Source organism: Saccostrea echinata, unplaced genomic scaffold, assembly GCF_033153115.1.
Source record: "Saccostrea echinata isolate AGI-Se365-2 ecotype Australia unplaced genomic scaffold, CSIRO_AGI_Sech_v1 ptg000001l, whole genome shotgun sequence".
NCBI lineage: Eukaryota > Metazoa > Mollusca > Bivalvia > Ostreida > Ostreidae > Saccostrea > Saccostrea echinata.
This window is the reverse complement of record NW_026889750.1, coordinates 46,530,213-46,541,749: the sequence shown is the minus strand read 5'-3', so window position 1 is coordinate 46,541,749 and position 11,537 is coordinate 46,530,213. Positions and strand designations below refer to the sequence as shown.

The following is an 11,537-nucleotide window of genomic DNA, read 5'->3' as shown; positions in this document are numbered from 1 at the left end:
GTCTAAATTTGAAGCCCTTCACCGTGGAGACGTCTCTATATGAGTGAAAAATTCTCGAATGGGACGTAAAACAACATACAATCAATCAATCGATCTCTACACGTGGTCCAATGCATTCAAACCCACTTAAACAAGTATATAAATATGTTGGGAGAGAATCCATTTCAATTCGATCTTTTGTCTTGCATTTTCTAGTAATCAAAGAATGTTTGTCCTTTTATACACGTACATAAACAAACAAAGCCTTGATGGGAGGTTTCTTATTTTATTCAGCACTTTACAGTTCTGATAATTAAAAAACAGTATATCATATCTTTCTAAATTCAATGAGCCATCAAAGTTAAAAACGCACAGGTAAAGGAAATATTTCAAGGATTAAACCATGAACCTTTTTAAAGAGGAGTTGCACTCGAACTCGGTAAGAAAATGACGATAATTAATGTGAAATATATTTTTAAGGTGTAACAAATGATGTTGAAACTTTTTATTCCAGGGCGGCTGAATGTAGAAAAATATTTGTAAAGAATATTAGCTTTGTTTAAATATATTTGTCGAGCATTCATAAAATTATGTACACAGATGAGAAGAAGATGGATAAAGCCAAGATTTCAGCTACCTTTAAAATTTTGTAAGTGGTTTTCTTAAGGACAGACGATACGTTCCTCAATAATATATAATTTTTTCCAAGATTTTGTCATTGAAGTATTGCTACTTTGACATGTTTACTCACAAAAAATGAGGTACCTTACCAGGCATTTGTGCAAGATACCAGAGGATGATGTTTTCCTATATAATCCTTTTGGGAAAAACTTTATTTGTCAATATCACACTTTTAGTGTTTCAATTATTTTAAGATGATAAGAAACCTGCTAAGAAATCAGAAGGTAATTAAAATTTTGAATATTTTTTCCTACATTACGAAGATTTGCAAAACAGATATGAGGAACGTATCGTCTGACCTTAAGTAATTGCGTACACTTTAACAACCGAATACATAGTGAACGTAATGTGATAATGAGGGACCTTGTATCACATTATGTATCAACATGTAAATTACAAAGAAAAAGTATAATTCAAAATATTAATTCTGACTGCTACATTTAAACATTTCATTCTTTTTACCCTTTCAGGACTTTTCTCTTATGGATTATGCTTGATGTGCATACTTTTACAATAAATATTAGATAAAATGTGATGAAAAATTGTTTATTTGAAATATTCTAAAGTTGACAACATAATTCCAGAAAAACTTTCAATGACTCTCTACGAAATTATATGTAAAATAAGTCTATGCGGGAAGAAACCATAATGGATTGCGCTTGTTCACTTCCTCATTATTAAGGACTTTTAATGAGCCTTTTGGTAACACTTGGCCACACAATTGTCGTTGATGTTGAGAGAGTTGACCATTTCGTCTCTGTCGTTGTCCACATCACTGAAAATATGCCCACTATGGCCCTCGATATCGAAAAACATGTCCACATCATAACCCTTGTCCGATATATATGCCTACAAAGGTGAAAATTATTATACGATCTTTCTAAAAATAAAAAATAACCCTTTAATGATGGAAAATTTCTAACAAAATTACACCCTCATGATCTATTTTATTTGTATTTTTCTTTTAAAGGATGTTTTGTGCATAGGTTCGAGTATTGCTCGTTGAATGGTAGTCATCGATGTTTTAAGGAAACAGATCCAGGTAATTTAAGGATTCGCTTCTATCGATTATATACATCAATATTAACATTCTCCTGAAATTCAGAGGTAAGAAAAATACAGTAGTCATTGGTCTAATGAAGAGAAATTATACAACCATTTAATTTCCCTTAAACAGGGAATGTTTCTGGTAGTCAATCAGCTTTCCAACATCTAAAATCTACATCTAATGAAACGATATAAGCATCTGCGTGGGTAAATGCATACATTGAAAATCGCGACACAAACAGATTTTAGAAAGAGATTTACAGAAAGTGGAGAATCAATGTTATTTCTAGGAGAGGAAAAAGAAATAATCTCTCTGATTTAGCATTTCAAGTCTAACTATTAATCAATAACGTGGATAGAATGATTGTTAGTGATAGAGAAGGGGAATAAAAAATTCATCAGCCTTATATAATTACATAGATTTTTAATACTATTTTTACTTTATTTATGTATTTATATATTTATTTATATTTTTTGCAAATATTAAATCCCCATTCTTTTCATAATTGCATTATAGAAAAACTTAGCTTTCCACATCTGATAATGTAAAAAAAATTACAGTTCGCTTTCAAATGATGAAATTCTTTATAATAATGCTTAGCTTTTAAGTATATGTAGTTTCACCCTCTTTAACATTATTGTTATTTGAATTTATGTAATGTGATTGATATCGACCTATTTAATGATGAAGTATAATTTGATTTGATTTTGATCCAACAGGCAACTAGTAACAAATACATATTATTTAGTATATTTCATTTGTTAAAAAAAAAAAAAAAAAAAAAAAAAAAAAAAAAAAAACATTAAAAGGCAGACTTTCAAGGATCTGTTTACCTGTTACATAGCATAAGTTCATAAAAAATAACTTAAAAATTAATCTCTTTTAACGTTTATGATTGTGGTATTAACAAAAATTCTCCGAGCACCCTTTTCCTAACCTTTTTCATAGAAGAGTTTGTCAATTTTTATATATTGTACTATACGTAGATGAATTTGTAAGCATGTATTGTCTCAAGACATGATGAATAAAATCTAAAACAATTAGAAACCTACAATCTGAAGTAACATGTAGAATAACTTAATTAATAATTAATAATAAGTCATGAATGAAATATGTGGAGATAACGAACAGCATACGAGCTCAAATGTGCATTAAACATTACGAAATAGGAGCAGAGCAAACACGGACCTCCAAAACATCAGAGGTGGGATCAGGTGCCATGGAGGAGTGAGCATCCCCTGCCGACCGGTCACACCCACCGTGTGCTCCTTGTCATGTTCGGGAAATAACGGAAAAATCCGTCGACAATTCAGTGTGTAAATAATGGCTTAACAATTAGTATGATAAAAGTCAGTCAGCATTTGACTTAATGAAAGATTGTATTTGCTGACAAGGTCATTGTATCGACCATAGAACATACGAAATGATGACTTTAAATGAGACTGCTGATATTCTTGTTTCATCAACTTGTTTGTCAATAACTTACCTCGTTTTAGAAATCGTTCATACGTAGAGCATTCTCTGGCGTATCGAATCAACTGAGAGATACAAACCCCGTATGCAGGTGATAAGGGTATATTGCTACATAAAGTTAGTCATCACGTTTATCATAAAGCTTTGTTGTTAGATTACCATCAATGTCTTTTACAAGTAAAATATCCAAATATGAAACAGAAGAGTCAGACTCTGTGGTATCTTTTATCTCAAGCTCACCAGGATATGTCGTATCAACATAAGAATGGAAATAACCATTGTTAATTGACAATACGTCGTCGATATATCTAACTGTCGAGTTGAAGGCCACAGCAAGTGTTTTCTTCTTTTCACGTAAAAGATTTTGAACAAATTCTGCTTCATATGAATAAAAAAATAGGTCTGCTAATTCAAGTCAATAGTAAGGTTTAATTATGTTTTTTATCCCATGTTTACCCCTTTATCCCGTGGATATGACTCATTGGATAAATTTTTCATAATCCACAGTTGTGACGTCACAATGGTTTTTGCGTTCGCGCGATGAAGTAAAATAAAGTGGAGTCCTATATAAAACAGTGTAAAACATTGGTTGTGAAGTATTAAACATGGGATAAAAAGAATCTCCCATGATTTGTAGTTGGATATGACTTTTATCCAACTCGTCGTGTGTTTTTATCCCCTCGCCAAGGCTCGGGGATAAAAAACACACAACTCGTTGGATAAAAATCATATCCAACTACAAATCATGGGAGATCCTATATTTATGCTTTAGCCAACCTTAGCAAAAGGCTCAAGTTAGTTTTTCTGATCAACATTTGTTCGTCTGTTGTCTGTTAACTTTTCGCATTTTAGACTTCTTCTCCAGAAACAGTTGACAAATTTCATCAAACTTCCCACAAGCCCTCTATAAAGGAGAAATGAGTTAGTAATTTCACATTTATAACTTCTCCGGAAACGATTGACAAGTTTCGAGCAAAATTACTGCAAATGATCTCTCTATTAAAATCTGTTTAAATGAAGAGTCTAAGCCTCTATGAAGGGGAAAATAATTGAGAAATAGCAAAAATATGGTGTTCTCTATTAAATGTTTATCTCTTAAGAATCACTTGGCCAGAAAAGACAAATACCAAATGAATGTACTTAATGAGGGTAGATGTTTTGTTTGCTTAAATCAAGAAGAAAATTCTCCGAAATTACGTTAACAGATATGAGTTTGGGTTTCCGTACCTAACCTGGATTCAAAAGCGTTATAAAAGTTCTTTTTAAAAATATTGCAGGGTCCATGAAATGTTCTACGAAGCCCTTATCTTTTATAGATAAACTTCATATGTACTTTACTATAGTATATTCAAGAAGTAATGGAAATCAAATGTGAATTCACCAAAAATCAAAAGTTATAACAATGGTAATTTTTTTAGTCGTATGTTGAATTGATATATCCTAGTGAACTTGAAAAAAAATACACATCCTAGAATTGACCAAATCTGTTTCATATTTGGATGTTTTACTGATTATAGGCGTTAATGGCCAACTAACAACTAAGCCACTATGACAAACAGGACAAGATCAGGTTTTTTTTTCATCTCGTCTTCTTTCCTTATTTATGTAGTAATGTACCACTATAACCTGCGTATGGTGTTTATGTCTCTCAGCTGCATGATTCGATTTGAAAGATCATGCTCTGAGAATGATCAAGTTTTAAAAGGAGACATGCTACTGTCAATTTTTCAGTGCTTTCAACAAACTCGGTTAAATTTAGCATTTGGCAAATTCTAAGGTCATTATAATGACCTCGTTTGCAAATATAACCTATTGTTCGGTAGTATTTTGACTGTCAAGTTTCATAGAAATTGTTAGGCCAATATTTTCATACTACGGAGTACTTAGTTTAACTGATCAATACAGAGAATTGACCGGTCTACAGGAGCTGCTTGCTCCTGGTTTTTCAAGTGGTATATTTTACAATTTGTATTGTTTAAATTAATTTCTGAGAAGGATCACTGTCCGTTATTCTCTTTTCATTATATAACCATTCCTTACTACAAAGGAAAGACATGTTTTCATGTACGTAGGAAGCAGTTTCAGTTGGGGTGACCAAATATTTTCAAGTTGGTATGGCACTACCAAATAAGAATTCCTTGACAAGCAAAATAAGGTTATCAGTCGAAATTATTGCGGGGACACAATAAAGTTACTTTCTTCTCTGGGGTATACATGTACTTTATATCGGCAAAATTATTGGGGCACGCCTATCGGTGCCCACCATAGTTCCTGTGGACTTGTCTTAAACAGCTTTTCTTGTACAAATGAAAATATTTCATATTTCTTTTTCTAAGCGTCTCGAAGAGAAAGACAATCTTGATATTTGATAATTATGTCAATAATCATAGGTTCCTGTAGTGTTTCAAGCTCACAAAAGTCAAACATAATCAAAGTGACCATCGTGTTTTGGTTTGTTCATGACATTCAAAGCCATCATTCACATTAAAAATTAAATCAAGAGTAGGAAACATGTAATACAATATTGTATTCCTCCTAGCCACCTGATCACACTTCCGGTGTTTCCACAGGTCCGTGTCTTTGCCGTATTTACGTTTCGTTATGCATACAGGATTTTTTAAAATTGATTAAAGTTTCTTTTTTCATCTCTTACATTTACTGTCTTGTTCAACTTACTGTAGTTTCCACTGGCTCACCATCTATCCAAACATGCAGGTTATCGCGGGCTAAAAACAAATATATTGAGGTATGGTTAGCAACCCATTTAACAAATGCAAATCAGAATCAGACGCGTTAAACCATAGAATGATTAACGAACAATTCAAATTTGTATTTCTCCAAATCATAATTAGATGCGTTTAGGAAATACTTTAAGAATCAGTTTTGTACAACACATACAAAAAATGAAATATTATTAACGTTCATTGCAGCAATTGAAATCTTTAAATCTACATTCAGGTGCCTTCAATAAAACATAAATCTTTTACTCAGTCTGGAAAACAATCAAAGACTCTTTCAGTACGGATATTACTTTAAATAGACCTTCAATATTATTTTTTTAATATTAAATCTTTCATATAGTTATCTTAAACTCTTATTATAGGTAGCTATCATAGAGTCTTAATATAGCTATCATAACGTTATGTGCGAATAACAATGATGTCATAAATGTTTATTTGGATCTTTCTGTATTATGGTATTGTCTGTAGAAGCATACTCGGCACAAAACTTTTTTATTTCTTTTTAGCCAAGGTTAAGATAAATTGGATACATATACAGTGTACTTGCATAATTTAAATCTCATTTCACGAAAAAAAAGAGAAATGAAGTGAAACAGAATGCAGTTTGGGTAATTGCTCTAATAATATGTGGGATCAAAAGTATAATTAAGCATGGCCTGTACGCAGTGTACAATAATAAAACAACAATTTGTAGATGACACAGAAACAAGGTTTTTGTTTTCTTCGGAACATGATTCTTTCGATTAAAATATTGTTTAACAACATCCTAGCGTAATGCATTTTATCTCTATATTAGTTTCGAAGTCATAAATTCCCTCCTACAGAAAGGATTTATGACAGATATAAAACTTTTTATCACAATCCCATAAAACCCGCAAAATGAAAGACAAAATAAGTTTAAATATTATTAGGATATATTATTTGGAATGGACATTTGAATTCTGTAGAAATTATCATTGGGATTAATTATTTGATTCTTCAGATTATTTACAAGTTATAGGAGATTTTTGAGTCTACGTTCGGAGTGGGCTTTGACTTTGACATCTGACTTTTAAATCACTTAACTATAAGAAGCCTATGGTTTTGTCAAGTTTCTGTGAACAGCTTGCACATTATTGTCACAACCATCGTCATTTTCATTTATTTGATAACTTAAATATATTTTCATTAAAAATTTGAATCAAAAAATCATTTTGCACAAAGGATTAGAATATTTAGCTGGAAAAATGAATTCGTGCATTCCATTCGTGCTTACAAGGACCCTTTTTTCCAATACGATTTATGATTATTTGAGAACAGCCAGTGATCACTGTCAATAAACATTGATATCCTCGGTTAATTAATGACAGTTTTGTATACATACAAAATGAAATCTTATATTCCTTGCCGTCGATTTCTATTTCCCAACCTGTTGTCAGCTTAGCGATGCCATCTTGTGCAAGCTTTCCGGCCTTCCTGTAAGTAGAGACGTTATTTGTATTTTCGGAAATATGCAATCTATTAGGACGTTTCGAAATTACTACAAACTACAAAGAATCTTTTGTTGCACTTTTTCTTCGAATCATTTTTTCACACATATCACTTTTTTTTTAATCATTTTTTTAAGATGGTAAAAAATGTTGTGATAATTTTTTTCAATCTTTAAAATCAAGTAAGAAAACCAGAACCGTTTTCATCATTGTAAGCATCTATATGATGTATAAATTTAATTTTGTGAGGCCTTAGCATAAAAGACATTTAAACGAGTCGCTTTCAATGATTTGTAGTCAATTGCAATTTACAAGGCATTTGGAATTAAATGCCGTTGCCTAAACTGTGGATTTTTTCTGCTTAATAACATTAATTTTAATAATTAAATACATTGTAATCATTTTGAAAGTCGTGGAACAATTTCATATTAAATTTAAAATTAGCTTCAATAGAAACCCAAGCTTAAGCTGGTCGGAAAATGTTTTCTCAGGGGTACTGTTCTTGTCATACATTTCACATGAAAATGTTTCGGAATCAATTTTTGTAAAGAATCAATATCTGCGGCTCATTTAAAAAGATGACATAGTTTTTTATATCAATGGTACCAATGATTGCTTATCTCCAGTATGAACCTAAATTGCTGACTGAGTACATTTTTTTTTAGTTTTGATTGTTTTAATATTTTGCTCAACTTTAAACAATTACAAACAAAGATAACCAGGAATTTCAAATCTCAACTGAGTTTTGCATTTGAAAAAAGTTCAGATTAATCTAAAGTATAATACCAATACCTAGAGGATATTCAATGTTTTGTTCCTGAATATGGAATTTATTTCACAAGTGTGACAGGGATTTTATGCCCCTGGATCGAAAGATCCTGGGGGTATATTGTTTTTGTCCTGTTTGTCTGTCTGTTGTCAACTTTAACCTAGCCCATAACTATTGCGCTGTCAAGGGTAAGGCTTTATTATTTGACATGAGTGTTCATTATGACAAGACCTTTCCATTGGATCATGTGACCTCAACTGAGACCTTTGACCTACATTTGAAAAAACTTTAACATTGGCCATAACTATTGCACTGTAGTCTACGTCCCACTCCAGAATTGTGTTACCAATGGGGGCATAGTGTTTCACAAACACATCTTGTTTTTATATTTTCATGATTGCGAAGCACGAGTGAAAATATAAAAAAAAAATCCTGTCTCACGAGTTGTGACGTCATAGTTTAGGGGTTGAGATGTCAAAGTTTAGCAACTGTGAAATTGAAAACATTGTAACATGGATTTTACTATGTTTCAATAAACTTAGCAAGTGTGAAATTGAAAACATTGTAACATGGATTTTTGAGACATATCTGGGAAGAAATTATCAGTTTTAGTCTCTATCAAGATGATTTAGTTAGTAACTCGAACTTATGACAGGCTAGAAATTACTTTTACTTACTTTGATATCCTTTCACACTGTGAGAGAATATTACTTTAGTATCCCTTCACACTGTGAAAGAATATAACTTTACTTTTATTCAATAAATAAATCACAGTATTTCACTGTTAAAATGTAATAAAATGCATTTTGTTACCGTAATATGTTTTTTTCATCGGTTTTCAACTACATTGCAATTTACTGTTCCATATAATCATGTTAAAATAGTAATTTTGTAACAAAGTACATACAAATATATTGAAAAAGTAGGCTGACGTTATTGTATTTGACTTCAAATCATTGATTTCTTCCAATAGAATAAAGTTTAACTTTCCACACGCCAAATCGATTGATTTATGTTGATAATGACCCATTGGTTACGACTTGTCCACACCATCCATTAAATACCTCACTCAAATTTCAAGAACGGTAATTAGTTTATACAAATAAAGTAAATTTTATAAATATTTTCCGTACGAGATCGATGTCTCAAGAGGCTTTGTTGCAAATGTTTAAACGTGGTATTGGAGAGTAATCCTTTTGAAACTGGATTGATTTTAGAGGTTTCAGCGCTGGAAAAAATGGCATATAGAGAAGTGCTTAGGCTTTCAATGTAAAGTTTCTTCAGAGTTTTTGTAAAACAAATGTTAGTTTTAGATAATAGGCACGTTGACGAATCTGGAAAACACTTTATCTCTGGAATAAGTCGATGGTTAAATTGTTTATACTAAAACTGTTATTAAAAGTCTGAATTCAGAAGATAACTTGCTATGTTGTTCACAGTTATTGTGTTGAGTTGTTCTAAAAGACTACTCTTCTTGCAGTTTTGGTTGTTCTTTTCAATTATTTAAATGTATTGGATTTCCAACGTTTCGGCATGAGCATCACTGAAGAGACAATTTGTCGAAATGCGCATCTGGTGCATCAAAATTATTACCATATATGATTTACATTATGACCCCTGGGTCGAGGCCTCTGCTGGTGGACTGTTAGTTCCCGAGGGTCTCTACAGTCCAGTAGCTAGGTGCTTCGGTACTAGCTTGAAAATACGGATATATATTTAATTGCTGTGGTAAAATATAGAAATTTATTTCAAAATTATCTCCCTCATGCATAGCTCTGATCTTTCCACGTATTCGGCTCCAGTTTTTGGCACCTTTTTCAGCTCTTCAAAGTCTTTTTATTTAAATATTTTGGATTTCCAGCGTTTCGGCAGGAGCATCAATGAAGACATGATTTGTCGAAATGTGTATCTGGTGCATCAAAATTGTACCGTATATGATATATATTCAGCCTATTATCTTTCTTATTGATTGAAATGTTTTCATAAGCTAAACCTTTCTCCATTTTGTAAAGGTAGTTTGTGATCAAAAACGGAACTTGTTCGTGTAATTAATAAGTGAGATTCTGGGGAGGTTTTTTTTTCTTTTGTTTCTTGTCATTCCATTGGGAGCTGAATTTTATTTCGCTTTTTTTTCTTTTCTTTTTTTTTTTTTTTTTTTTTTTTTTTTTTTTTTGCTGTTGTTGTTTTATTGTATTTTATTCTCATTATTTTTTCATCCCCCCCCCCCTTCAAAATCTTCGTTTAACCAAAGAATGCAGAATAATACACTTACAATTTTTTTTTCTTTTTTTTTTAAATTGGAATGTTAAAACGTTTCAACCACTCACTTTAAACGTTTATATATTATAAGCATATTTAACAGTGTGAAGTTAATATTGATTTATCAATCAGAAGTGAAATTCAATTGGGACGATGATAATGTATTTTTCGATCTTTATTGCCATGACAGTTTGAAGAACGTATAAAATTCCCATTAAAAGTAACTTTACATACGCTTCATGTAAATATTTGTCCTCAACCTTTGTTCGTTCCTGGTTAATGAATTCTTGTACCAGTTACATTGCTTAGTAACAGATTCAGTTATATATTGACAATAATGGCAAATTGTCATCCACATTGCGCTTCCTTTGCAATGGATTGCTTACTTGTCGCAATTTTTTCTGGCTCAGTTATGATGTTTAGGAATCAATAAGAAACATTTTTTTCCTGATTAGATACTTTTACTAGTTATATTTTTGAAAGTAGATGTAAACTTTAAAACTGCTATCCTTTTATGTTTTAATGTTTGTTAAACTTTGTGTATTTCATCAAAGTTAAAAAAAACTTACCTGATAATTTTTTTCTTCTTAGACATATCCCGATTAGCAAGGTTCTTCTTACAAGACATTAGAATTACAGACATTTTGATATCTGACAAAAGACACCGAATTTGGGGGGTTAAATCAAGAGTGCCTTAATTTTTAAATCACTTCAAAACAGTTAAAACCAACCCACAGCGTTATCATCCAAGTTTCCCTATTGATAAGGAACCACTTAATACAATAAAGGTTTATATAAGGAAGAGTACCCTCTGAGTGGAGACGATAGATTCTCTCCAGGTAGCTCACTAAAGCAATATCAAATCCTCAACTTCAGCCAGCCGGCCCGCTAGAAAAAATTGATTTCCAGGTATACAAGGAGCTAATATCAACAGTGGCTCCGTCATCCAATATCGGAGCTCCCCGTGAAAGAGACACGGACACTATAGCTTATTAGAAAATTGGAATTTGTTACATGTCGATTAACAAGTGATGGCTCGATTAATTTTTCTTAGAGATTTCATAAATATAAAAGATGTGTCTTGTTACCTTTAGAATACATTCGAGGATTTTTCGTTG

At 31.8% G+C, this 11,537-nt stretch overlaps 1 protein-coding gene across 2 annotated transcripts; it reads right to left on the bottom strand.

The window, feature by feature from the left end:
• Window positions 1-249: 249 nt before the first annotated feature.
• On the bottom strand, window positions 250-11,296 carry LOC133180147 (uncharacterized). Of its 2 annotated transcripts, none has more exons than XM_061314720.1 (4): window positions 10,989-11,296; window positions 7,286-7,377; window positions 5,858-5,907; window positions 250-1,509 (listed from the first exon to the last, which is right to left on the bottom strand). In XM_061314720.1, exons 1-4 carry the CDS (start codon window positions 11,060-11,062, stop codon window positions 1,348-1,350), a joined length of 378 nt encoding a protein of 125 aa, XP_061170704.1. In that variant the 5' UTR covers window positions 11,063-11,296; the 3' UTR covers window positions 250-1,347. The 2 variants fall into 2 exon arrangements, with proteins under 2 accessions (XP_061170704.1, XP_061170711.1); XM_061314727.1 differs by having other exon boundaries at window positions 7,331-7,377.
• Between the last annotated feature and the right edge of the window lie 241 nt (window positions 11,297-11,537).

Excerpts from the sequence above, each read along its gene's own strand:
- LOC133180147 (XM_061314720.1), bottom strand. The coding sequence starts at position 11,062 with ATGTCTGTAATTCTAATGTCTTGTAAGAAGAACCTTGCTAATCGGGAT. Across the intron at positions 5,908-7,285 it reads GGAATATAAGATTTCATTTT|CCCGCGATAACCTGCATGTT; the intron begins GTATGTATACAA and ends ATTTGTTTTTAG. Across the intron at positions 1,510-5,857 it reads GTGAGCCAGTGGAAACTACA|GCATATATATCGGACAAGGG; the intron begins GTAAGTTGAACA and ends TCACCTTTGTAG.